Source organism: Dermacentor variabilis, chromosome 8 (genome assembly GCF_050947875.1).
Source record: "Dermacentor variabilis isolate Ectoservices chromosome 8, ASM5094787v1, whole genome shotgun sequence".
NCBI lineage: Eukaryota > Metazoa > Arthropoda > Arachnida > Ixodida > Ixodidae > Dermacentor > Dermacentor variabilis.
In genome coordinates this window covers 66,339,200-66,366,854 of record NC_134575.1, presented here as the reverse complement: position 1 = coordinate 66,366,854, position 27,655 = coordinate 66,339,200, and the positions used below count along the sequence as shown (strand labels likewise).

The 27,655-nt window shown below is 44.8% G+C and overlaps 1 protein-coding gene across 1 annotated transcript in view; it reads right to left on the bottom strand.

Moving 5' to 3' along the window:
• Positions 1 to 8,924: 8,924 nt before the first annotated feature.
• LOC142590296 (uncharacterized) overlaps positions 8,925 to 27,655 on the bottom strand; it is a 52,176-nt gene continuing 33,445 nt past the window's right edge. Inside the window, exons 5-12 of the mRNA XM_075702305.1 lie at positions 23,584 to 23,726; positions 21,374 to 21,591; positions 19,774 to 19,918; positions 18,069 to 18,259; positions 15,023 to 15,214; positions 13,442 to 13,517; positions 12,394 to 12,446; positions 8,925 to 11,254 (exon numbers count right to left, since the gene is read on the bottom strand). Coding sequence (XP_075558420.1) covers positions 11,135 to 11,254; positions 12,394 to 12,446; positions 13,442 to 13,517; positions 15,023 to 15,214; positions 18,069 to 18,259; positions 19,774 to 19,918; positions 21,374 to 21,591; positions 23,584 to 23,726 — 1,138 coding nt within the window. The 3' untranslated portion in view covers positions 8,925 to 11,134. The remainder of the gene's footprint in view (positions 11,255 to 12,393; positions 12,447 to 13,441; positions 13,518 to 15,022; positions 15,215 to 18,068; positions 18,260 to 19,773; positions 19,919 to 21,373; positions 21,592 to 23,583; positions 23,727 to 27,655) is intronic.

Genomic DNA, 27,655 nt, shown 5'->3' with positions numbered 1-27,655 from the left:
CACAAACAGCGTGCAAATGGTTATGATATGGCTTAATTTTTTTTAACAAAATGCTTTGAGTCGGCTACCCAGAAAAGCTCAGTTTCGAGCAAGAGTTAATATTGGTGCACATGCCAACATTCTCATCTGTATTTGACAGGATGTCTACCAAGTTGACATTCCCAAATTACCTGAGCGTTCCAGGTTTTTCCCGAGTGCCTTTGCGAAATTTCCTGAGTGACACAGAAGTTTGTTTTATGTCACGACGGGCTGACACTATGTCGGCCGATGCTGTCACTCTCTAGTAAGTATGGTAAAAAATAAGAACTGACTTAATTCAGGTAGAATAGGAAGGAGTAGCGTTTATTTTATTGAAAAAGAAAACGTAAGGGAGGGGCTAGTAAAATGCACAGCGAATAAAATATCTTCGAAAAAAATGGTAAAGCCCATTGCAAACAGAGTTCAACATATTAAAATGTGAGTGAGTGAGTGAGTGAGTGAGTGAGTGAGTGAGTGAGTGAGTGAGTGAGTGAGTGAGTGAGTGAGTGAGTGAGTGAGTGAGTGAGTGAGTGAGTGAGTGAGTGAGTGAGTGAGTGAGTGAGTGAGTGAGTGAGTGAGTGAGAGTATGTGTATGTGCGCGCGTGCGTGTGTGTGTGAGAAAGAGAGAGAAAGAATGAGAGAGGTCGTACAGCTGGCTATTATGATGTTTCACCGCAATCTCTTTCTCTGCCATTTAACAAAATGAAGTCGGCTTCCACTAATTCAACCCTGACAGCATCCTCGAAATCGATCAGACTATGTGACAGGTCAAACAAGAGGCTGAAAGAGCACCTAAGCACTCTGCTAATTCAATTGGCAGCATTTGCCTTACTACAACGTGCCTCATCGAACACGCACCCGCTTTGTTATGGGTTCAGAGCAGAAAATGAACGTAAAAAAGACATTAGAGGCCCTAAAAAATAAACAGCTGACACGCACCGGCTTTTTAATCGGAAAAACGTATCATGCCTCCGATTCTATCATCAGAGAAAATAGTGAAATCGGCGAGGTTTACATTCAGAGAATCGAACTTTAGTTGCACGTCATCCATCGTCGTCACTGTCAAACAGCTCTTTATAACAGTAAATGAACCTTCTCCGTACAGTATATTGCGTGTATGATATTGATTTTCAAACGACCCCGCAATTGCAAATGAGACGGCGGCCCTTGCATAGACACACCCTGTGCCAGCCGGAGGACACTGCGACTCATATTGATCCTACCAGTCTCACTTATGTGAACCGCTCGGATGCAAAAAAAAATAATAATAATAAAATGCTTGGTAATGCTCGTGCTGTCGCGTTCGAGTGTGACGTTCGCTTGACGATAAGCGTTTTGAACATCGAAAATCCGAATCAAGACCCTCCATTTTTGCCTTCTCTACTCACTAGGCTGTGCTCTGGCGCTGCTGTCACCTGTTGAAAGCTTCAGTGAGGGTTGCCCAGATTAAGCACTTCGATTACACGCCGATCTTTGCCCAGTTCATTAGTAGGAAACTCTATGGCCCAGCACAAAGTTCAAGCTTGGGAATGCTCGTTGCCGCGTTCGAGTGTAACGTTTGCCTGATTATAAGCGTTTTGAACATCGCAAATCTGAATCGTCCCTTCAACTTTGCTTCCTCTACTCAGTAGGCTGTGCTCTGGAGCTGATGTCACTGTAGAAAGCTTCATTGCAGGGTGCCTAGTATAACCACTTTGATAGTTTTTCCTGCGAAGCATCCGATTCTCCGAAACATCAAAAGCATGTGATGCCACTTGTCATAGATTAGCACTGAAAGTAACTTATCTTTTGAATATAGCGTTCTTAATGAAACACAGAGAGCTGAGTGTCCTAATGTTATGCGAGAGCTACTTATGGCTGTTGTACGACAAGCACACGGCCACCCGTACAGCGGCCACCTTACGTCTCATTCCAATTCTGAAGTAGCCGTCAAATAACGCAACTTTGCGAAGACGGTATCGAAGTCAAAAACGATGCAGGATACTTTGCTCTGCAAACAAGATGGTGGTTGAGCAGGCAGGACTCGGCGGGAAGGTTGCCTGCACGCAAGAAAACGCTGTCGCGTTTTTCTATGCGTACGCTAATTTGCAGGGGTATGCGAATACCGCATACTAGGTTTCGAATCGAATCGAATCAAAAAAGCCGAATAGCAAGTCGAATATCGAATATCAGAAAATGTTTCCCAGAATGTAATATTTACAAAATTTTGGCAATACAGCACAGAACATGCTCGGGAGCCTCCTAGCATTTCATAACGAGAACCTAGCAAGCTATTAGTAACATAGCTACACAGAAATCAAGATGTACAATATGGTCTTGCTCTTATTAAAGGAAACACTATTATTTGACTGCACTGATTACAGCTCAGTACTTGTATATGAAGGTCTGGAAAATAATCTATAAATAAAATTTCCGTTAAATAGAATGAAGTGTGTTGTTCTCTCTCTCTCTCTGAAGATAATGAATAGGTGATCTTGTGTTGTACCAAATGCCAATGTGGTTCTCAGTTTAATGGTGCACCTGTGTTTTGCGGCAATTATTTGTAGCATAGAGAGCCCTTGCTTTCCGATTTTGCTCCAAAATACAGGAAGGCTTTCCCAACCTTACGGCAGGTGGGTTATCGTAAGGACAATATGGGCAACAGACGAAAGGACCGCGCATCATGCGACTCTCGTAGACGGCGCCTGACAGTAAAGAACAGGCGGCGTCAGCTCGATTTCATTGTCAGGTTCAGCGCGATTTGCCAGCTGTCAAAGATTCTGAAAAAGTTCGCGCGACGCGACTCACCCCTCCCCCCCCCCCCCCAGCGCACACACATGCATGGGGGGGGGGGGAGGTGTGCATCCGCGCCCATGCCAATGCATGCAACCGGGTCACGATACTTTCGCGCCGCCCGCCGTGCAAATCCAAAACTAGTTTTGCGACGGGTGTGCGACGGGTGGGTGACGTGAGTGGAAGCTTCCGGCGCAGGCGCAAAAAACCTAGCAGTACAAAGTGTCCACGCCGCCGCGCGTCGACATGCGATGCAGCCTCCGCGCCTGACGCCGTACGCGCTCAGACGCGGTGCGGCGCGTGCGGCAGCGTACGTCTGGTTGGGGCTATAGGCAGCCCTAATCTTTGACTTGGGTATCTCTTAGTGCCACTCGCACCTCGGCGTTGGTTCTTTAAGTGAACTTTAGGCGAACGTAACGTACAAACCTAACTCGGAGGCCCCTGCTTTCCATTTATTAGCCGGTTAAACATGATGCCACCTTATCGTATGTGACATCATTAGTGACGTCATTACGTCCGCTTTCTACTTCCGGCTTTCCGGGAATTTTGCCAAAGTCGAGCTCACATGGCGGGTCTCGTCTACGATTCTGTGCGTTGGTGTGTGCGATAATTCTAATTATTCCAGACACTTCAGTAACTCATATGAAACCCATTAATTTTGTACGGTACTATTTTCTGCTATTTTGAATTTCGTTATGGGTGGCTAGTGGGGGAGGTGTCAGCATCGGAGCGCCCGAGAGGCAGCATTTGTTCAGGACGATGCGGCGGCGCTGCTGTCGGGTCCGAGATAATAATAATAATATTTGGGGTTTTACGTGCCAAAACCACTTTCTGATTATGAGGCACGCCGTAGTGGAGGACTCCGGAAATTTCGACCACCTGGGGTTCTTTAAAGTGCACCTAAATCTAAGCACACGGGTGTTTTCGCATTTCGCCCCCATCGAAATGCGGCCGCCGTGGCCGGGATTCGATCCCGCGACCTCGTGCTCAGCAGCCCAACACCATAGCCACTGAGCAACCACGGCGGGTGGCTCCGAGATAGGGCGCCTCGATGCGCTCGCTTCCCTCCGCCGCCGTGCACGAATATATTGTCAACTGGTAATTGCTATAAACCGGTCATCGATGCTGCTAAAATAAAGTGACCATACGGCTTCTCAACACTGAGAAAAAGTGCATTCAATAGATAGCAATTTCCGATGTGATAGCATGTTTATTTGGTCGGGAACTTTGAGGATTTCAAAAAAAACAAGCGCTACAACTCACTGCAAATTAACTGCAGCGCATGTCTTGCTTCCATGCATGCCCACTAATTCTCGCAGCTTTGAGCTGGCGCATCTGAATGCGTAGCGTTACTCTTGCATAACTTGATATCAGCATGTGTTCCAGAGAATGCTTGTGTCCCTGGCATGCCTCCAGACTGCACTGAGCCCTCTTGATTAAATATTCGGTCACAGCCTTTAGAGGAGACATCAGGGTGAATAGGTTGTCAGTCCAGGACGTGATTCCTTTAAAGTGCTCTTCGCAGGATGTGCATGAGCAAGCTCATAACTTCACCGCTCGGATAACATAAGTTCTTAGCATGCATCATGAACATACTATTTTAGTGCAGTTAAATATGCATGCTCATGGCTCGTCGAGCCCAGCATTGCAGCCCTGCACTGCTCGCAGTTTTTCGTTTTTTTCAAAATTTCTTTCACAAGAAAGCCACCCATATGGTGCAAAATGCTGCACTCAACTGAAGTCAGTGCCTCTTCTAATCATTGCGTGAGTGGTTCGTGCACTGGGGCACGCCGCACCCGGGCATTTCGGACCAGAAAACGCCACGCACGCGTCTCTCTCGACCGACCGTAAGGAAATGTGGGGAGAGCAATGGCGGCCGGCAGGCTGCACTGACCCCTTCACAGAATGACTCCAGACTCCGAGAGGGCGCGCGCATCGAGGCACCCTACTCCGATATGCCTCCCGTACGCTGGCTAAGGTCCGCTGCGGTGATTTGGTTCCGCTGTGAAGTGCTTTCTCCCTCCGCCACTTCTTGGGGCGCAATACGCGTATCGGAAGATCATTTCAAAGGCTAGGCGACTTTATGACTGCAGCTGGCCTAACGTACTATGTACTAAATTTTGGTCATTTTATCGCTGTGCTTTAGCTTCGCGCTCAGTGCAACACTTTTGAAACTCATAATTGCACCGAACAGAGAAAGCTTCCACAGTGGGCGGTTGTTTGCGGTTTGCCAGTGCCGCTTTTGCATTTTAAGGGACTATCATGGGGTGCCGTGTGTAGTTCTGTCTGGCGTGACTTTATCAGTGCCTTGAGCTACAGGCACTTGTCCTAATCATCTACTGGATGGTGCGCGCATCAGCAGTTGAAACGGGCCGCTCGAGTGAACCATGATTATTTCAAGTTTATTTAATTTTGCAAAGAAAGGTAGAACTGTAGGCACCAATGGTCAAAACTCAGCACAATGAGAGCGCTAAGGGAAATTTGGTTTCCAATATTAGAAGCCTGCAAAGAACTAAGTTCGCGTATTTAGTACCGCTCAGATAATGGCAAAAATGCCTTACAAAAAAAAAAGAATATTTATTGTTAATAAAATAATACACACGACTCCATATACATGGTTGTTAGCTCTCAAACAAACAATATGACACGAAATGGAGCGCAAATCCAATATATAATGGAGGTATATACCCAGAAACGGTGAACAAGGTGCAGTGCAAACAATAATTTGTCGGGTGGGAAGTTCTGTTCAGATATGCAGATATTTCTGGGCATACAATGTGATGTGAACAATCGCTGTTTTAAATGCATATACAAACGCTTTATGTTACTCTTGCTGGTATAAACTTGGCAGTCAGCTTGAGGGACTTCATTCTTTTCTCGCTTCCTTGCTTCGATGCGTTCACTTCTGCGACAAGGACGTGCAACTGCGTGATGACAAAAAACCGTATCACTTGGTTGGTGATTTCTACGCTATGTAGCGCACAGCCAACCATACCCAGCTTATTTATTGACATGCAGGAAATAAGGTCCATGATGCTGTCAGCCTTCAACTTAAAGCTGAAACAATGCGTGAAGGCACCGTCCATCGCAGCAACCAAGTCTTTTAGTGCCTGAGATGGGTAAAGTAGGCCACCTCTATCCATGTGGTTGTTAAGGCACGACTCTTCCGGAAGCAAGCGCAAGTCTTTTGCTTGAAGCAACAGCTTCACTTTCTTCTCATTAGCATTTTCCTGGTCACATACCCGCTAACGTACGTAGTAGGTTATGCGAGAGTCGCTATTTGATCCCACCATTCCACGATGATCTGGCATCGCATCACAATGCTTTACCATCTCGTGAACTTCATTTAGGTGGCCCACATCCAGATCATCCAGCTTACTCTGCATATCGACCAAATTTTTGCAGTGGCGTGGGTCAAGAAGGGGGGCTACTCAGAACTCCTTGTGACAAGCAAACAAAAGCGGGGCAGGCGAAGCTAACTTCACGACGCGCACTTTAGAGCCGGAGAGATTGCTCAAACACAACCTCGCGCTAGGCATCTCGGATACGACGAGCGCTCCACTTGTTGTCGTGAAGACATGCCGCACCGCCATACGCGGCGCAGCCCAGCCGATGCTGACACCTCCCCTTCTAGCCACCATAATTTCGACCCCGATCGTCTCGGTGACTCCTAATTAATTCTTATTATTCCAGGTACTTCAGTAATTCAACTTGTAACTAAACTTAAGCTATGATATCACATCTGCAATGAAACCCATGAATTTTAGACTGTACTACTTTTTTCAGATTTATTTTGAATTTCCTCCATGGTCATCTCAGGAGATGAACCGGAAGTGCTGCACAAGAAACAAGAGTCACTCGATGCTCGTGCCACTAAAAAAAATCCAACCGTGAAACAACTCAGCCGCCGTGGTTGCTTGGCTATGGTGTTGGGCTGCTATGCACGAGGTCACGGGATCGAATCCCGCCCACGGCGGCCGAATTTTGATGGGGGCGAAAGGCGGAAACACCCGCGTACTTAGATTTAGGCGCACGTTAAAAAACCCCAGGTGGTCCAAATTTCCAGCGTCCCCCACTACGGCGTGCCTCACAATCTGATCGAGGTTTTGGCACGTAAAACCCCATAATTTAATGAATTTTCAAGCAATCGCGTTCGCTGCGCCGATTCCGATCGCGCTCAAAAGCGAATTTTCGCGCGTACCGTACTTTCGCGCGTCGCTACTACATAGCGAGAGGAGGCGATCGCGCAGGCTTATGGCGGATCTCATGCTCGTACTTGGAAAAATTAGATCAAATCACCCGATCCTATGCAACGCTCGTCAAAACCGCGACAAGTGCGGAGCTTACACGAGTCTATACATTAGTTATATCGGTCACATAAGCTGTAGTAAACATTAAAAACATTAAAATAGCAAGCATACTGTAACGCACTGGCCATGTAAACCTGTAAATATTTCACTGGATGACCACGAGTGTTCGCTGCCACAACGGTGGCGTTATGAAGAACTCCGGCAGCGGGGGCGCACGGCTCGTACAACCTTGTAAATACTCATATAAGGCCTTCACTCCAGTGAACAATTCTTCGGGGTCAAAGTTTCTTATAGAGGCAATATAATGGGTGGGTTCGGAAGCTGGTCGGGCCACAGCCCCACCGGAAAAAAATTAAAACTTAACCTCCCCACCTTTCCCTCTACGTGTCTCCCTCTATTTCGCCTATGGCTCCTGTCGACCAGGACCGAACCTATATACCATAGAAGCGGCCCCGGCCGACGCTGCACCGTTCTGCTAGTTTCGGCGTTCGGGCGCTGCGTGTGTGCGCGATCCCGGCATCGGGCTGCCATTGCGGGGCGCGAAGCCCGCCACCGCGCCAGCCGGAGGGGCCCAAACGCGGCACGCTCGGCGCTCATTTTTGCGACGAAAACGAAGTTGAGCACGAGGGGCACTGCGGCGCATGCGACATGTGGCAAGGCGCAGGTCTCTACGCCGAACATATCGAATCGTAGATATTCGGTTTGCGAATCGAATTATTCAAACGTTCACTGTTCGATTCGATTTGGTGATATACGATATTCGCACACCCCTATACTAATTTGTTTATCGTGGCCGCGAGGAGGCGTCCCATCGCTGAGATGTCTTCCAGATGGTTCCAGACGTGTTCCCTTACTTGGGCTCGAAGCTGTCTATGTAGACTGATTCTGACGCTGGCCAGATTTGAAACGCACTCTGTGTTATCATCCTGTGAGGGCCATGGTGACGGCAATGGCTTGGCTGGCTCTGATGGTAGCTGTGCTGCAAATGCGGCTTTGGTTTTGTAGCCGACTGCGCCACGTAGATAATTGTCAGACCAATTTTCTGGGGGAAAGAAAGGCCTGATATTCGGATAAATACTGCAATCATTTATTCTAACCATTTTTGTTCAAAAAATCCTCCCCAGGGCAGCCAAAAATATGCAGTTTTGCTGCGAGAAGACATGTTTCACAGATTTATTGTCCCCTGTGTGTCACCAAGACATAGGCTGCCACTCTTGGGGTTACCGTAGGGGTCAGGTGTGTGCTTGTTGGTCAGTCAAGTCCGAATTACCTAGCAACGGCCAATTTCAGGATCGGAATATTGAAAGTTTAGGCCCATGAAAATGTATGGGTGCCAAACGGTACTTTCTGTCGGGATCAAATAAATCAGACTCAAATTAATGCAGTTCTACCGTATAACTCCCTGTTTAAAAGTGGAACCATGGTTGCTTCTATCATTTCATGACACTGTTTTTAACAGTACCACAACTCGCAAAATGTTCTGGACACCAAGGGGTCCCTTTCGTATGACACTTGCAGCCCTCAAATGAATTTGCAATTAGAGCAAACCTACGTGGTGACTTTCAGGTCAAGAAAGCCCTGCTTTCTTCAGAGAGGTGAATGTTAACAGCGTCTTCATTTAGGCTGCGTGGTACATCTTTTTGTTAAAAAGCAGATTTTTTTAACACCGCTATACCAGGACAAAGAATAGAACCACACAGGTAAGTACTCTTTCCAATGGTTTTTTTAAGCAGCCTCTGTCACGGTGATAAAATCCTGCTGTTAAACCAGTTCAAAGGGGAGGCCTTTGGCATCAATTGATGGTCCTCCTACACATTTAACAAGGAAGTTTATAAACGAGCTTTTTTTTTATTCCACCAAACAAGTGCCACATATATATATCTTGTCCAACATAAACGGTTAGTCACCCGAGTAATTGTGCATGTACAATAAAGATATGTGCAGCCAAATATGCAAGAATAACTAGCTGCCCATCTCAATCCTGACGTAACATATGGTGTCAATAGCTATAAAATCGTAATATCTTATTGCTCCTAACTGCACAGGCTTCAAAACTTGCATGTGCTCAGGAATGCGGCAACATTTCCCCCCATAATGTTGTGCAAAAAATATCACTTCGTAACGAGTATTTTGTGTCAGATCATGCAACCATTATCGGAGCAGTCCTATTCGCAAAAAAGGTGTGCTTAGTACGGTTCAGAGAAACTGTAGAACCTTATACACCGGGTAAAATACGACACAACCCTCATAAGTAGAAAATGCTACTAACATTGTTCGTTAACATCATTCTCGCAGGGTAGAGAAAAATGCAGTACATAAAAAAAGAGAGCGCCAAAAGACAAATACATTACATGTCTTCCTAAGAGCAAACTTGATTAGTACAATACCGTTGCTGAAATGTCTTGTAACACTATGTACTTCACGTTAAAAGATATTGTAAAAAGGCACATTTAAACAGTAGCAGCCGCAGCTACAAACATAGGCCTGAGGTGCTTTGCCCATGGATAACAAAACCCAACACCTGAGACAAGCATTATTTGCAGTTTTTTTACGCTGCAAGGCCATTTTGGAACAATAGCCACCATAGAATTTGAACAAGCTGAGCAGCCACTTCAAAGAAGCTTCCTTTCACTTTTGCGTTAGGGTGAAACAAGACAACTACAGTATATGAGGCCACAGAAAAGGATCTCGCAGATGGGGGGTGTAGCTCAGGTTTGGTATTTGGCAAAATTTTGTGCAGTCGGCTGCCCTGGCCAGAAAACTGCTAACAAATTCATCCATCGAGGGCCAATATTTAAAGATACAACCGAACTTGGTCATAACGAAATTACATTTGACACAAGAATACTTTTGTTAAATCCAATATTCGTTATAGGCTTACTTATATTTGTTACAAGCTGATATTTGCAAGAAACAGTTTACATTTACTTTATTATATCTGATAAGTGATTATGTTAAGATGCGACAATACTATTCTGAAAGCAGGACATCAATAGCATCTACATACTCCATGACATGATTAGTTGTTCCACCAGTTAGACACCAGAAATGTCACTGCACATATGAAAGGCTGCACAACAGGTGAGAGTTATTGCACAAGGATATAACTGCTACCACATCCTTACAACAGAGAACAGGTGGCAGAAGTTAAAAGTGCGATGTCACCAAATTTCAGAATTAGTGTTTGCAAAAGTCAAATGAATGTAAAGCAAGGCGCACTCTAGCTAGACAATAATTCCCTGGTGTCTTACCACTTTCACTTGACCCATCAGGGGTCTGAGCCAAGGGTACAAATCCAGTCTGTGGACAAGTGCCTTCATAAAGAGTATACAACACATTGTTTTGAATGTCTCTTCATTTTTTTATGCGTTAAATGAAGTTCTGAACCCTCTAGACACTAGATAGTGGCAAGTGAAGGGGCGCCCTAGAAAATTTACTTTATTGCTTGTTTCTACGAACTAGTTTTTGGTACCCAGAAAGTAGATGCATTGTGACGTCACGATATGCTAGCAAGCTCTGTTCCTGCGATCTCTGTGACTGCCAGATGAGTGTGCAGCCAGGAGAACCACACAAAGCGCACTTGTTTACTTATTTTTTATCAAAAACATAATGACACCTAGCCTTACTGCTACGCAGTGGCATCAAATTTTACTCTCTATCATGAAGTCACAAGAATGTTGATGACATCAGGTCCAGCCTTTCAAGATCATGTTTAGTAGTATCAAATTAATATATCTCAAGAGTTTCCCAACATTTGTACTTGCTAAGTAATTAATTGCTAGAAGCGTGGCATTTTCCAAAATTTCGAACATACTATGTGTCACTACTTATTTAAAAGAGCAGCTCTGTAGGGCAGCCAAATTATGGAATCTTTAAGATTGTCCGGTGGCATAGTCTTGGTCACAACCAGAATTGCATGAATGCACCCTTCTATTACAGAACACCTGGGATGATATTTCAAGTTCTTCTGCGAACCACAGCTTTTTAAAACTCCTGTGGGTGACAGTACGCTTTGCATGGATGCCTCAGTGCCGTCACGCTGATATTGACACCGAAAGCTTGAGACCAATCTCGTCGACAAGCTTCTTGACCCGTTCCGAAGCACCAGAAAACTTCTGCAGGTCTGGACCAAGCATTTTTACTAGGGCAGGCACCTGCGAGAACACAACAGCCTTGGTCAACAGGAACTTGCTCTGTAGCTTTCCAAGTAGCATCCCCTTGCCAAGTGCCAAGACATTGCTATCACTACTTGTTCCCAAAGTAATGGTCAATATTTCCTCTCTCAGTGCCCAGGTGAAACAATGTATCACAAGAGCACTTGTACAAACACAAAACTGAGTCAAATTATGGGTTTGTGTCCCCAAGGAAGGTATGGAGGCTATCAGAAATGCTCCTGGGTAAGGAGGGTTTATTTCTATCACATCAGGTTCTTCATGGTGAACCTAAAGCACAGTACACGAGCATTTTTGCCTTGTGCCCCCAGCAGAATATGGCTGTGGCAACTGAGAATTTGACCTGAAAGCTCCTCACCAGTAGCTAAATGCCCCTTCCACAATGGCAAGAGCATTTCCATGCAATAGCATCAAACAAGCAAAATAATCTGCACCCATGCACAAAGGTTATCCCACCCTTTACAAAACCCTCGGTGGTTAAATTTAATCGGGAACCTTTCTCTGCAGCATCCTTCACAGGTCATACCAACGTTTTGAGTTGTAAACCTAGCAGCCTCAAGTAAATAATAGTATTTTACTTTAGAATTTGTTCTTAACCTAGTTTATGTCTATGAAATGGCATTTTCACCACTAAAGAGATGAACCACAGGCAGAAGCAAAGATGAAGACACAGGCTGCCTGTGTTGTAATTTATAGTGCTCTCCTTAGGTTTGTTCCTAATGTAATGAGGAGGGAAGATAACCGATGGTCATTAAGGGTTACGGACTGGATCCCAAGGGAAGGGAAGCGTAGCAGGGGGCGGCAGAAAGTTAGGTGGGCGGATGAGATTAAGAAGTTTGCAGGGACGACATGGCCACAATTAGTACATGACCGGGGTTGTTGGAGAAGTATGGGAGAGGCCTTTGCCCTGCAGTGGGCGTAACCAGGCTGCTGATGATGATGATGAGTAGTAGACATGCCCTTCAGTAATTCCTTACTTTGCCTGACTGATGATACAGTTAAATTTTCAATATGGCCAGCAAGGAACAAATTCCTACCCACTTCACTTTATACCCACTGACAACAAATGTTGACGCCACTACTCAACATGAGGAAAATAGAACGCGCACTAGTATACTCACGTCATTGTAGCTGATCTGTAGAAACCGTAGAAGCGCCGTTAAGCAGTAGAAAGCTAGACAAAAAGAAGGAAAGAAAGGATAGGTTCCAAATAAATTTCATGACACAACGCACAAGCTCATCACAGGCTCGAAGCAAGAAAATGGGATGCCTCAGTTCGATGCCAACATTTTGGCAAGCAGGCAAGCCCCTTCATTGTTGAAACATTGGCAATTGAGTGATGCATCCAGCACTTTAATACCGTACTCTGCCTAAAGTGCAGAATGGCTTTAGTCACAGTACTTAAGTACAGGATGTGAGCTGTCAGGAACACCAAAATGCACTGGGTGTAATAGCAAGGAGGAGCGCATCACTGACATCCCCCAACAATTTCTTTTAAGAGCTCTCCTTAAAATCATCAAACAAAAAAAAGGCTGTTCTTCTCCACATTGCAAACACAACTATAAAGCAGTCAATGCTCACAGAGCTATGCCTCCTAACAAGCCACTATGCAGCACCTTCTCATTGTTGGCATTTGCGCTGACTCCGCAGCTGTAATCACGGTGTAATGCTCGTCACCTCCCTGTTGTGTTGTTCGGGAAACCTAATTTCTCAGCTAGGAGGTGGCTCCACGCTGCCAGCCGCTCCTAGCTGCTCTTGACGCAATCTCTACAGCATGCATCAGGGCTTTTGATCCCACAAGTAATATTCAAAGTTCTTGCGCTATTCTGCTCATAAATGCTTACTAACAAGATGCCATCTATTCAAGTTAGTTCTATAAACATGTGAAGTAACTTTTGCTGCTGAAACATAGGTACCTCAACATACAAAATGAGTTATTCAACTAAGTATTTCACTGCAGGTACAACTTTGCTGCACCTAGGTGTTCCTATTTATTAAAGATTACAATGCGAGTAACAATGACATTCTACCCTCTCACAGTGAGCATGCCAAATGTTTCTGAATTTCATAAGGAGAATGTAGAGAATAAGAGTGATCGTAGCAGCATGCTTTACATTGCTTCCAAAGCCTTGCCAGCAAGGTCTATTAAAAACTGATTGAATATCTTGCCTTGTTCCTCCCTGATGTCTCCGTGTAGGTACTGCAGGATGGCTGTGGACAGCTCTGTTGCTGTGTCATCAAAAAGCTGCAACAGTGAAGGACACCACTTGTAAGTACGCCTTTCTTTAGGCAACCAGTTGCATAGCACATGTGTTGAGCAAATACATTGCAGATTTGCAAAAAAATCTGTTCGCTGACTCTACCTCCAGGTGATGTACATACTAGATGAACATAATGTGACTGTAAGCATAATGTAAAAGGGAACACTTGATAACTCAGAAAATTTTCAAATTAATGTCACTATTATAAACGCAAAATGAAAGAACGCTCGCATAATGTGTCTCGGACACAAGTTAAAGGACATTGGGCACACAAAACTAATCCAGAAGACTATGTCGTCTGTCTTTTCCTGTGTTCCTTTGAGATACTAAACCCCCTGAACCAAACAATCAATTACCATATAGCATTTTAATTAAATCTATCAGAAATATAATGTGAACTAAGAGTAAGCAGTGAAACCCTAGCCATGACCTAACGCCAATGTTCCGGTGCTGCACAGTGTGGACCTGTCCATGCATGTATTGCAGTTCGACATTCTAAGAGCAATGCAGCACAGCGACAGACCAGGTGTGTGCAAGCCAGTGCTTTGGATTGTTTAAGCGTATCGAACAACGAGGACAAGCAAGTAGACACATACAACACGTCCGTATGTTCAAGGTATGTCTTACCAATAAGGCAGAATGTCTAGGCTTGTCAAGCCAGTGCTGCTTGTGTTTGAATAAATAAAAACGCACCATAGTGTATTGCAACAGTGCACTGGGTCGTCAGACTGTTTTGCGCTCTCTTGCTACTGTTTCACTGACGCAAGCCACTCGCAGGTTTGCACGTCCATATTTCCATTAAAAAAAAATTGGGAAGTTAGCTTTCCCACAGCCAGCCAGCTGGCTGAACTGGCCACATATTGAAGCACAAATTTGAAAAGAAACAAATCCCGGGCTACATTCAGTGTACAGCTCCATCTCAATATAATGCAAAGCGATTTAACCTGTGGCTATGTTGATGTGGCTGCACTAATCCGCCTCGACAACTGCCCGTTTTTGGAGCAGGCCAGTCTAGAGTGGTGGCTGATAAATTGTCCCACCAGAAGTTGGCCATGGCATTATATACAATTGCATAGGCACAAGTAGCCTATTTGAACAACCCTGATATGTATATACATATATTTGTGTGCGTGTCTTTTTCTTCTGATCTTTCCTTTTAGTCTTTATGTTCTTTTAGCACTTGTCCATCAAAGGGCCGTAAACTGGATGTCTTTCTTATGGTTCAAATTTAAACTTATTCAGTTTCAATAATATTTACACGCATATACACCATTGTTTCGAACCGTAATGTGCTAGAGTGATCTACACGGGAAGTGCAGGAAGGCTATTTCACTTCTATTTTTCTATTGCCCTGCCTCGCACACACAGATAAAACTGATAAGTTTATATTCAAACGAATAATAATACCGATATTTGGCGTCTACTCGTATGTGTCAATTTATGACAGCTAATGTTGCCCCATGCTACTGGCAGCAGAGGCACCACCCACCTCCTTGAGGGAGAGGTTGAACATGAGGGCAGCGCTGCGCTCCTGTGCTTCAGGCCTGTCGCAGAGGAGGCCGTGGACAACTGCACGCACAGTGGCCTTGGCATTGTTGCACGACTGGCCACTCTCCTCGCTCCACTCGGAAATGTAGAGCAGCCAGTCGTAGCTGCTCACATTGCTGCACAGGTTGCAGAGCTGCGCCCAGAGAAAGGGTTCAGAGGCCATGCAACACAGGCACCGAGGGAAACAACTTCTAGGGTTAGTTCAAGTCAAAGTTGTTGGGACAGTTTGGTGAGGGCAGCACACGAATCGACACGGTCACCTGCCATGGACAAGCGAAAAAACACAAAGCAGGCCTCTGACAGCACTGAACTGTGATGCTGTGCATTACTCGGCCGTCTTTGTGATTAGTTCGTCACTCCTTTCCTGTCTCTGTTGTCGTCATATCGTCCAATAGCAAGCCTACCCTACCATGTGATTGTATTTCGTCACCAGTGGCCATTCTGTTTGAATTTCTCTAGATCCTCATTGTTTAACACTGCCCTTAATACAGCGGAACCCACTTATAACGATCTATTGCTTATAATAAGTGTATTTATGACTTTCCGACCCTGCCAATTGAAACTGCTTCGAGATATAACAAATGTATTTTTAAATCACTTACTGTTACAATGAACGCTTCCAACCAAGACACGATAAAAAGAGGGTACACGCAAAGTACCAAAGCACGCCCCAGTCCAACTGTGACAATGATGATATGGTTTTCAAGATGAGTGAGCGACTGCCGCGCGCAGACTCTGGAAGCCATGAAGAAGGTCACTCGCCTTCGAGGCAAAGCATACAAGATAAACAGCATGCTGCGGGGTGTGCACTGGCGCGTGCACCGGTACAACGTTGGATGCAACAACGGCAGAACTCTCATTCTTGCCCAACTGTCCATGCAGCGCCATGTGCATTACGCCTATTTAAACGATTTGGAACAACCATCCACGTCCTTCCACCACGGGAACAATGGCCATTCAAGTGTCGCTATCGTTAGTGTCAGTATTCCCGCGGCGCAAGTCAGCCAGAATGCTGCACCACGAGCTGCCGCTGCACAACGTTGCACAGGGTAGGTAGTTACTACGCCACTCAGGAGATCACGGTTTGGCGATGCTTGGTTTACGTGTAGCCGATTGCTGATAACAGTTCACAGTGACGTTTTACCTTTCGAACATCACATATTTTCCCGCCCAAAGTGACGTAGATAATGTAACTTTACGGCTCTTGTGTGGCTGACGTGCAATTGTAACACTGCAAAAACAATGTCTAAGACCTTCACAGAATGGCGGCATGCCGCAGTATCCGAAGTTTACGCTTCCAGCCATCTAGAATGTTTCACTCTCGTGTGCAGAATACAGTCATGTCTAGCTGGTAGTAATATATTTTACAAGCTCTCGAATAAATTACGGAGGCTGTGCTTGCAGTTTAGAAATGACAGGTGATCGGAACCAGGTGCTGTTTTGAAAGAGCTCTATGACGCCACATTTCGTTCTTTAGATAAACGTTCGTAACGGAAATTTGGAGTGAAGGGCAGGACCAAAAACGATACTGAAAATTTGGTTTTTGGACCAAAGTGTTGCCGAATTGTTCATGAATTGCTCATGAAACTTAACGCTAACAAGTGTAAATCGATGCGCATATCACGTAAAACCAGCAATAGCAATCAGTGTCAATATGTACTGAATGACACTTCATTAGCATCTGTTAACGCTCACAAATATCTTGGCCTTCACATAACTAATGATCTTTCATGGAATTTGCATACTAATTATATTGCTGCTAATGCTAATTGTATGTTAGGATATCTTCGTCGTAACTTTTCTACCATTCCTACTTCGGCCAAATTGACACTCTACAAAACCCTAGTTCGCTCAAAACTTGAATATGCATCTGCCATTTATGATAACAATCAAGCATCACTAATCGTAAAGCTTGAAGCAACTCAAAATCGAGCAGCTCACATTATTTTATCTAACTATTCCTGCCATTCCAGTGTTACATGTATGAAAACAACCCTGAATCTGCCAGATCTTTCATTACGCCACAAATGTGCTCGTCTTTGCCTATTTCACAAGGTTTAACACTCAAACCAGGTGCTCAAGAATCAACTTATCACCCCACCTTCCTACACTTCATCCCGTTCTGACCACAGATATAAAGTTGCCGTCCCATCCTCCCGAACGAACAAGTATCATGATTCTTTTTTACCCCGCACAAGTGCCGACTGGAACCACCTTCCTGCTTCCATCATTCAGATCACAGATGTAACTTCATTCAAAACAGCAGAATACCACACTATTGCTTAACATTGCCTGCATATCATTGTCTGCATATTACATTGCTTATGTACCACTCCTTTCTGTAGTGCCTTAGGGCCTTGAAAGTATGTATAATAAATAAATAAATAAATAAATAAATAAATAAATAAATTGTCGGCGTCAGCTTCAGAGCCGTTAATTTTTTAGCACTTTTTAGGGCAAGTCCATATATAATGAACTCCTGAGATAACAGCCATCTTTTTGCAGCACTATATTATAAACTGGCTCAACTGTAATATTTTCATGTATGTCTTATGTGTTTTTTATTTTTTTCTTGGAACATTCCTTAGGTTGATGTGCACACAGTTTTACATACTTATTATAGATGTTCGCATTAATATATGTTCTCTAGTGGAGTAAAGCAAAGCACGTGGCTAGTAGTACAACTCTAGCCCAGTGTTATGTAAAGGCATATGTGATGAAAAAGGAGCACACCAGACACATACGACAAGTGCAGACCAACAAGTCGTTTCCCTTTCCCCCCCCTTTTTAAAATTTTTTATGAATCCCATGCTTGAAACAAACAGTTGTTAGTCAGCGCTCATTGTATGCGTGTGTGATTCTTCATCTCCCTGTGTGTCTTTCCGTAGATGCAAATAGTGCCTGTGTGTGTCTGCCGCCTTCGCCAGCTCAAGTCCATTGCTGCTTTGTTGCCCCCAGATGACTGGAAAGGAGCCTAGCACACACACCAGTTTCAGCACTTCGTCCTGCTCCTCGGGGGACAGGCTCTCGATGCGGTACACGTAGCTCATGATGCAGTGGCTCTTGCGGTCCTGGTGCAGGAACAGGATGACGTCCTCCTTAAGTGCTGCTGCCTGAAGCACCCGCAGGAGCGACAGTCGCACGGCCGACGACAGGCCAGGGTCGGTCAGCAACTTGTCTGCAGAAAGCAGGCAGACAGGAGGAGGTCAGAGTATGAGATAGTGAGGCAGGAGCTTTAGAAAAAAAAAAGAAGAGGTATTCGTGCAGCTCCTTGAGCGTTGACCGCTTCTGGTCATTGGTTATGATCTTCAGGTGTCCCTCAAGTTCCTTCAGTGCTGTGGTGCGTTACATGGTGGTTCAACTCTAAAGAGCCCAATGTTATTGAAAAAGCATCTGTCTGCCAGCACTCTAGAATCAGTGAAATGAGGGTGTTACTAATTCTACAGTTCTTGAGGTTGAGGAAGGTATCCAAAGTACACAGTGCTTTTAATTAAAGAAAGAAGCTAAATTAAGGTGACCCTGCTAACCCGCGCACCCACATAGTCTTTTCATGGCTGCATATTAAAAAAAAAAGTTACGTTACTGAATTGCTCAGTGTAAGGACCATCCATTTCTAAGACTGGGGGTCTGAAATTTGGCAAGTAATTACAACTGGGGTTTAATGTCCAAAACAGTATGTCTGCAGTAAGCTGAGAGAAAAGCTTGGTAGAGTGCTTTAGTGCTATGGATTAACTTTGAGCAACTGGGGCTCTTTATGGCATTCAGCTAATACTATGCATACAAGCACTGCTACATTCCACCCCCATCACAACCTGGCCACCAAAGCCAGCTATTGAACCAGCAACAGGCTCCCAGGCTCAGCAGCAGAACACCACGATCACAGAGCCATTGCAGTGGGCAGGTTCCAGAGCTGGCACATTCTCCCTCTCAATTCTATGTGGTGGACCAATTACTAACACCACAACACACAACACAGTTCATGGAATGAACAGTGGTCTAGTTGTATGTTGGCGATATATCCTTACCTCAACTTGGACTGATGAGGAGAGGAAAAAAATAATCTGATAAACTGCAGCTAGTAGACGTAGGGTACTGCAAAGAAAAGTGGCTACATACTTGTGGCCAACTTTCTTTGCCAATTAATGGAAAGCTACGGAGGCAAAGCATAGGTGTGATAGCGCTCGTAAAAACAGTCCCACAGTCTCACTTGCACTTGTTTAAGCTTGGAAACAGAAAACATTGAACATCCTATATACCAAACCACTTGTGTTAAAATAAGACAAAATATTCCACACTATTAAATTTCAAGTTTATTTTTTCACATTGCCCCCATTTCATGTTTTGGAAAATACAAAACCATTGCACACAGCTAGCTGCACTGATTCAATAGCTGCTCCAAGAAAATGAAAAAGGCACTATCAAACACTGCCAGACTACTTTACTGAGTAACGCATGCAGAAGTACTGCCATTGCAGCTTTCCCTTCACTGCCGCGTAAAGTTGTCTGTGAGTACAGTAAACAAACTTAACGAGTAACAATTCAACATGTTGAAGTAAATAGCTTCGACCACAGTTTCTGCACATGCGTGCACGTGCATGCACATGAACACATGCACATACTACAGCAAAAACTAGTGGCTAACAAAACAGCACCTAACAAACTAACTAATTACTAACAAACCGATGAACATACTGAACAGGTCGAGCTGCGGTGTTCCAAGGGCCCATGCTCCATTGTCCGTGACGAGGTATTCGTGCAGCTCCCTGAGTGCTGACCGCTCCTGGTCATTGATGACGCTCTCCAGGTGACCCTCCAGTTCTTTCAGTGCAGCAGCACCCTGCACGGAAGTTTGACAGCTAGAGCTTTTTGACAAAATGCCAAACAAACTGTGCAAGTCTACAATTATCCCTGTTTAGCGTCAGCTGACTGCACCTTTAACATGCGAGTTTCCTAATTTCATCACACCATAATAACTACTCTGTCGTACTCAACTGGGTTTCCTTTCCCTCAGCGCCCATTCCGTCATTCCAAGAGACCACCGTTATCTGCTTCTTCCTTTTAACCTGAACTAAAATATCGGCTACCCTCGGTGTTCAATTACCACCACCATCTTCTTGTTTCTTGGCATTACACCTATTATTTTTTGTTGCGCCACTCATTGTACAGTCCTTGAAATGAACAAGTAGAAAGAAAAAAAAAGTTTTAGCAACAATATGTGCTTTCTATAATCGAGACATTCTGTACGTGCCCATCCATTCTGCACTGCAGCTGTTTAAGCTCCACAAAATTATAAAAAGAAAACTAACAATGCGAGCTGTTTCTCAGAGGAAGCAAGAACACGTACTGCAGACTCTAAGATAAACATCAAGTGACCTTCACAATCTGGTCTTATCAGAAGCTTAGCTTAACAGAAGCACTGCATCTATGAAAACTAAGACATAGCTGAGCTGCTAAGCCTATATAGACAGTCTGTCTTAGCCAAGCTCATTTTAAAGAAAGCCTACTAACTTTTTTTTTTTTCACTGCCATATCTACAACTACTTAGCATGCTAATTTTTATTGGTTTTCCCATTTCACAATGTGTGGTGGCAAGCTGAAAAAGAAAATAGCTATCGGACCTATTCACTAAACAGGTGAAAACTTTTGACTTACTCCTTCTTCCAATTTGTGTGGACATGCCTTTGTGTGCCATTGATCATTCCTCAACTGTTCACAGTATTTCTGCTGTAGTTTCTGAAAATCTCCCTCTTTCATGGAAACAAGACTTTTGCCATTTGTGCGATTCAGTGTTTGTGTAGTGTGTAGGAAAACCCCACACAAATCACCAAGCACCAAAGCTGTGCAATAGCGCAGTGGTTAGTGCGTCCAGGCACCCACTGCCACAGAGACAATAGCTCAAATCCTGTGGCAAGGGGCAAACTGAGGATGAGGAGGTCACCTGACAACAACTTTTGTCAACTGTTGTTGGCGAGCAACAGAGACGGCAAGCCCGGTTTTGAGCTTTTAACTGCTGTCTCATTAATATGAACTGGCGAACATTTCATGTATTGCATTTCTGGGAGTCTGACTGAATTGAAAACACCGAACCCTAGCTATGCAGGATGTCACAATAGAGGGCTCTAACTTTGACAACTCGAAGTCCTTTAATATGCTACAGATTCTTAGCACACGGGCATTTTAGCACTCTTCTTCTGTTGTTAGAAAACTGTAAGTATGCAGAGCTAAAATAATATGCAAGCAGCGCAATCTGTGAGAAAAAAGTTCTAAGGCAAAAGGCAAGCAACTGACTTACGTCGACTTGTGGGTAGAACACAGGTGGGTCACTGTATCGCCGAGACTTTCGGACAGGTGCCGGCCGGTCTTCAATCTCCCCATTGCTGTCAGCTGCTGCCGTATCTGAAGCAGGCCGTGTGGCTTCCTCTGTAGCTGGCTCTGTTGCAGTCTCCGAAGACATGTTTCGAGCCACAGGTGGTGCTGGTTGCCTCCCTTGTTCAGGGGGTGATACGGAACCTACACAAATCAAACACGAGCTTCTTCTACTTGCATTTCTCAGTGAGTAATCCACTAGTGTGGATGTGTAACAGATACGCTGTGATACAATGACAGAACATACTTCCTTTGCTCAGCAAGGATGTTCAGTAGTCACAGTTAGCAGAAAGCCGTTTTGAAGACATTTGCAGAGCACCATTCTCAACAAAAAGGTGCTAAATACAGGCAATCTCAAGCTGAGCTCAGAATGTAAGCTGCAAATGTTTGTAAATATCAACAATGCAAAAACTCCTTTACCGATTGATTTATGGGGGGTTGTGTGCTTTAGCTTTGCATGTCACCTACCTTCTTACATAACTATAAAATGAAGCAAAGTTGAACTAAGAATTTTAATAGTGTCACATGTGCCACCTAAAAAGTGCTATCTCTACAGCTGCTCATTGGTCCGGATGGTTGTTAAAAGAAACAACACTGTTGCCACATGTGGTTGTTCGTGTTTTGATGCCTCTTCTGATTGGCAAGTGTGCTACATCAAAGGCTTCTTCTTGTTCCATAAGTTGTCTTCTGACCCGGCCAGACGTGGCAGGCATTTAAGGTCCTAAGGCCGGATAGTCGCTGTGAGAAATGACCTAGTGAGAACTTTGGATTAATTTTGACCTGGTGCCGTTCAAGCACCTAAATCTCAGCATGTGAGTGCTATACCATTTCAGCCAGGAATCAAACCCCCGACCTTGTGCTCGGCAGAAAATTGCCACAGCCACTGAGCGACCATGGCGAGTAATGCTAACACTGGCTTTATGCTAATAATTAGGCTTGCGCATTCTCGTACATCGATACCTAGGAATACAATCACCATCATCATCATCATTAGCATGGCTACGCCCACTGCAGGGCAAAGGCCTCTCCCATACTTCTACAACTAACCCGGTCATGTGTTAACTGTGGTCATGTTGTCCCTGCAAACTTCTTAACCTCATCCATCCACCTAACTTTCTGCTGCCCCACGTTATGCTTCCCTTCCCTTGGAATCCAGTCCGTATCCCTTAATGACCATCGGTTATCTTCCCTTCTCATTACATGTCCTGCCCATGCCCCCCCCCCCATTTCTTTTTCTTCATTTCAACTAAAATGTGATTAACTCGCACTGTTCCCTCACCCAATCTGCTCTCTTCTTATCCCTTAATACCGCACGCATATCCCAATACAATACAATAATGCACATCAATAAAGTGCACAATTTTTTTATTATTTATTACACTTTATTATTATTATTATTTATAACGAACTCCACTACTATATAGCGTGGCATTGCTCAGGAAAAGCACCACATCGATTTACATGCGTTGGCACAAGATACTTACTTATACTTTGCTGTGCACACAAAGAAAAGACAGGATTGCATGCTATGAGGGGTGCTGAAAAATTTTCAACTTTTTAAGTTGCATCAAACTGAACATATCAGGAAATACAGGCTTTGAGTATCGAATCAAATATACATTATTCTGCTTTTGAAAGTAGAAAAGGTATGTGGAGAGAGAAGGTGGTACAAAACAATTTTGATAAACAATTTTGTATACTTCCTTCATTACACACAATGTTACTTGGAAGTCCTTTCAGCTGGGCAATTTTCCACTGAGCAAAAAGTGAAAGGTGACTACAGTTCCTTTTTCACTTACAACATACATCTGAAGTAGCTCACGGATCACATGCACAGGCCTTTCTTTGTTACAAGTAGGTTCTAACAATTGTAGCCAACCCGTATGTCTGGCCATAACTGAATATCAAATTCCTGAACTGAATACTTTTGACTCAAAACAATGGTGTCCTATTTGTATAAAAAGTTTGTACATTCACACACCCATACAAACTATCGCAGAGTGCCTCAAGAAAGAAGACGAGAAGAGGAAGGAAATAGTAGGAGAACTGAAGTGACTACACAATATAAGTACAGAAGATAGCTTTGCTCATATCCACGGCTTATGAAAACTATATTGCCATAACTGCTGCACTTACTCCTGGTCCTTTGGTTCCACGGATCTACGGGGGTGAAGGGAATGAAGTCCGTCGGAGCTCCACCACCAAAGCTGAGCCCACGTGCTGTTTCCCCTCGAAGTGAGAGGTTCTCAAAGTAAGTCTGCAGTGTGCCGCCCAGAGGCCTGCACAAGAGAGACACAGGAACAAAGCCATGAAAACAAAATAAGAAACTGCATGTTTAATGCATTAGTGTCACAAACAAGATAGCACACTGCTCTTAGAATGACTATGGAGGTTTAATGTCCCAAAGTAACCTGAGAGCTATGCCACGGTGGAGAGCTAAGAGTTAATTTTGGCCATCGGAGCTTCATTTATCATGCCCCCAAACCTCACTACCTCTAGGTCTCAAACAAGAGCTGCATACCAAACTTCATGCATATTTTAGAAATGATGTCTAGGCTGCAAAAAAATTTGCTTATAACATGACTACGATCGTTCGCAACATCTTTTCTGCTTGAAAAGAAGCAAATATGCATAGAGACATGCACCTCCAACAAACCTGTACCATCTGAAGGAAAACTAATTTAGTAATGAGAAGTTATAAGCAAGATTAAATCAAAGGCTGAACTCCATACTAGTATTTCTGCTAAGTCAAGCAGATGATCAGAGAAACAAACACACAAAACTGCTAAAAGGCAAAGAGAAAGTTTATGCCAGAATTATCTACTAATTTAAGAACCAAGAGCATTCATATGCATTTGTACAATAATTATGCTCAGAAAGAGGCTACCTGCAAGGCTTAAATATGTCAGCACAAAGATCTGTATTTAGATATGGCACTTTCACTTTAAAAGCAATAGGCAAGCAGGAAAAGTCAGATAATACTCGCAACTGGCAAACAATCCTGTCACTGCAAAGAACAAGCTGAAACATTGACAGAAAAACAATACAATAATAACAAATGCAAACAAAAATAATCTACTTGCGTTGCTGCTAGCCAAAACACTGCTCCCCTATGTGGTTGTCCATTTAAGGAACAGAGTCAGATCCAATGACCAAGAGACACGCAACAGAACTGAGAAAAGTTCCGTGTACATAACTGTACATAATGGAGATTATAAACTGGCATGTCAAGAACTCAGCATCGATTACCTCAGAGCAGCCGCGTCGTCGACGGGTCACGGGGCGAAAGTGTGCCCGTTTCCAAGATAGACGCTGGAGCCTTCCTCGAGATCAACTGTGAGGGAGGTGTGAGGAGGTTGATGGGAGGGAACGAAAGAACCGACTGCGTGGCCGGCCGGCTCTCCAGCTTTGGGAGTTTGAAGCGGGTGCCAGGTTTACGCTTCCGAATCCCTCCTCTCTCTCCTGTCACACCCTCTCACCGGACTCCAGCTCGCTTAACTCCTAAAAGCTGGCTTTCCCTAGCTGCACCGCGAGCGCAGCAATAACGCCCTCCCCTCTTTTACTCCCGCTCGCAACGGTGCAATGCACGCCGATACACGCTCGCCCCCCCCTTCCCCTCTTCTGACAGGCGTGGGCGCTATTTTGAGGGCGTGCCCGACCGGGAATAGAACCCCGAGCACTCATTTTCGCCCAGAGCCGGAGTCGCGAAACTCTTCCCCGCTTCTTCCCTTTCGCGCTCAGGAGAAAAGAGGGAGAGGGAGAAAGGCGCGCGTCTCAGCGCTGACCCACGCGTGGCGCAGCGCCAAGCAGCAACGGAAGGAAACAGCCTGGCAGACGACACGGGTAGACACGAGCAGACGTGCGAGGAAATAAAAGACAAAAAAAAATTTCAGAAAACAAATCATGGTTGAAAGAAACACGCCCCACCTGAGATTCCAGGCTGTGTTTCCCGAGAACGCAGTCAGTAAAGCGCGAGTGCGTCGAAATGTAAGCGGGGAAATCTTGTGCGCGTACACTCCAGCACGCGACTTCGAGCGCGAAAAATATGCGGGTTATGAACGATTGAGGAACGGTATACCTTGTGAAATGAGCCCACGCGTGCGGCAGAAGTGCGTCGATGTAAACTTTAGGAACGAAGCGCTGAAATGTGCGAACTGCCAATCATCTACACTAGGAAAGGAACAGAAAAAAAAAAAACGAAGTTTCAGAATGAAACTTTTCTCCAGTGAAACGTCGCAAGACTCGCGACTGATTTTAACCACTAGAAGCGGCATCCCTAAGCAAGCTGCTAGGCTCGCGTAACAGCGAAGGCTGAGGCTCGTGCCATCAGCAACGAGAACCGGCTGCGTGTTCGGTGCAGCTTCCATTCAGTCTGCGTCGCGATGAGGGCTGTCAGAGGTGGACAATGGTGAAGCTCTCCTTCTGGTTGACTGGCGCAACGCTTAACTTTCGCCCCGCTGCACTGAGTCGGCGAAAAGACCGTTATTTCAGCGCGCCGGTCTGAGTCGGCAACACCGCGACGGCGCCGCCAAGTCTGCCGAGCCCGCTGGAAATTCGACCTTTCCAAAGTCCCGTCCGACCAGTCTAACCATAGCCGCTTGCGGTGCAGTGACGCCCGCCCTAGGGATTTATCCCTAGATCTAGGGCAGCGGGCCACGTGGCCCGCCTAGCCTTCCGGTTCACCTCTTCCTCGTCATACACTATTCAAACTAAACTGCACCGAAGCGAAGATAGTTTTCAAAAATAGACACGCGATGGTGTCGTCCTCCAAGCGATTTTTACTCCACAAGTACAAGTATGTACAGTCGGTGTCAAAAGTTTGAAGACCGCAGAATCCGAGAAAATGACCGCAGCCAGAAAAGGTGTCAAACGCTAAGATACTATATATAGCACAGAGTGGGAATTCGAGCACCAGGCTGTAGAAATATTCAGTTCATTAAGAGATCTCACAGCCCGTAAACTTTTGACACCACACTGTACACACGTAAAACACACAGAGAGAAAATGCATGAAGACACAACCAAGAAATTTTTGAAGTCGACGGCACTGAAAATTTTTAGAATCTGGTTTCTATGCTCATTTATGCGTTTTTCATTTTGTATTTCTCTTGTACTTTGTTTCCCAGTGAAAACAATTCGACCATGGGACACCAAAACTGTGTACCAATATCAATGTATGTACCACTACAAGATGAACAGAATAGCCATCAGACACCTCCTTTCAGATATCTGGTCGAGAAATTCTAAGGATTCTCCATCTGTAGCTTTCTCGACCAACAACTGGATAGGTCGTCACCTTTCCAGTTTCTTATTGTCTCCTGATATGTTTAAATTATAACCCAAAGCTATCATGGCTCATGTGTACTGAGCCCTGAGCAATGTGGTGATAAATGCGGTACTAAATGCGGCTCGGGAAACCAATGCAGCAAAGCAAAAGACGAAGATACTCCAAGAGTGTCAAGACGCTTGCGACTGATTTCCAAAGTTCCATGGCTAGCTTTTTACCAAATCTTGGGAAAGATGACACCGCCTGGTTTCATCAAGTTTATCTTTGGTTCAAATCCTTCAGCATTCATGAAGAGGTCATGATACATTTCATTATCTCCAGCCTCCCAGCTAAGGATTTCACATGGATGCGCCACCACATAAAGATGGCCAATATCACTACATGGGCAGGTGTGAAGGTAGCGTTCTGCCGCCATTACAATGTAAACTGTGAGGTAACCTCTAAGCAGCGAATGTTCGGCGCTACACAACGAGCTGGAGAGTCGTATACAGACTTCGCATACTGCAAGTTGGGCCTCATGGAACAATGTAATGATACAGTATTGCAACAGGAGAAGTGTCAGGTCATCATGGCTATGCTTCAAGCCAAGGCCAAGAAACACTTCTTTGACAAGAATTTGAAGGACCTGAATGACATGATAAACTATTTTCTGCGCTTCAACTAAATTGGCAATTCTGAGGAAAACGTTAAGGTTCTGGTTGAGTTGGAACTCCCACACCGCAGACAGCGGAACGTCCCGTTTTGGTAAAGCGTTCGCCTCGGAAGTCTATGTGGAATCGTCAGTGTACAGAGTTTAGCAGTTTCTCAGAGAATCAAGTGCCACAGAGAAACCTGCTTCAAGGGGAACATGCGAACGTGAAGACGCCTCCGAGGCATCCGATTTATTATTCACCACGAGTTTTTAACAGATCCCAAGAGAATA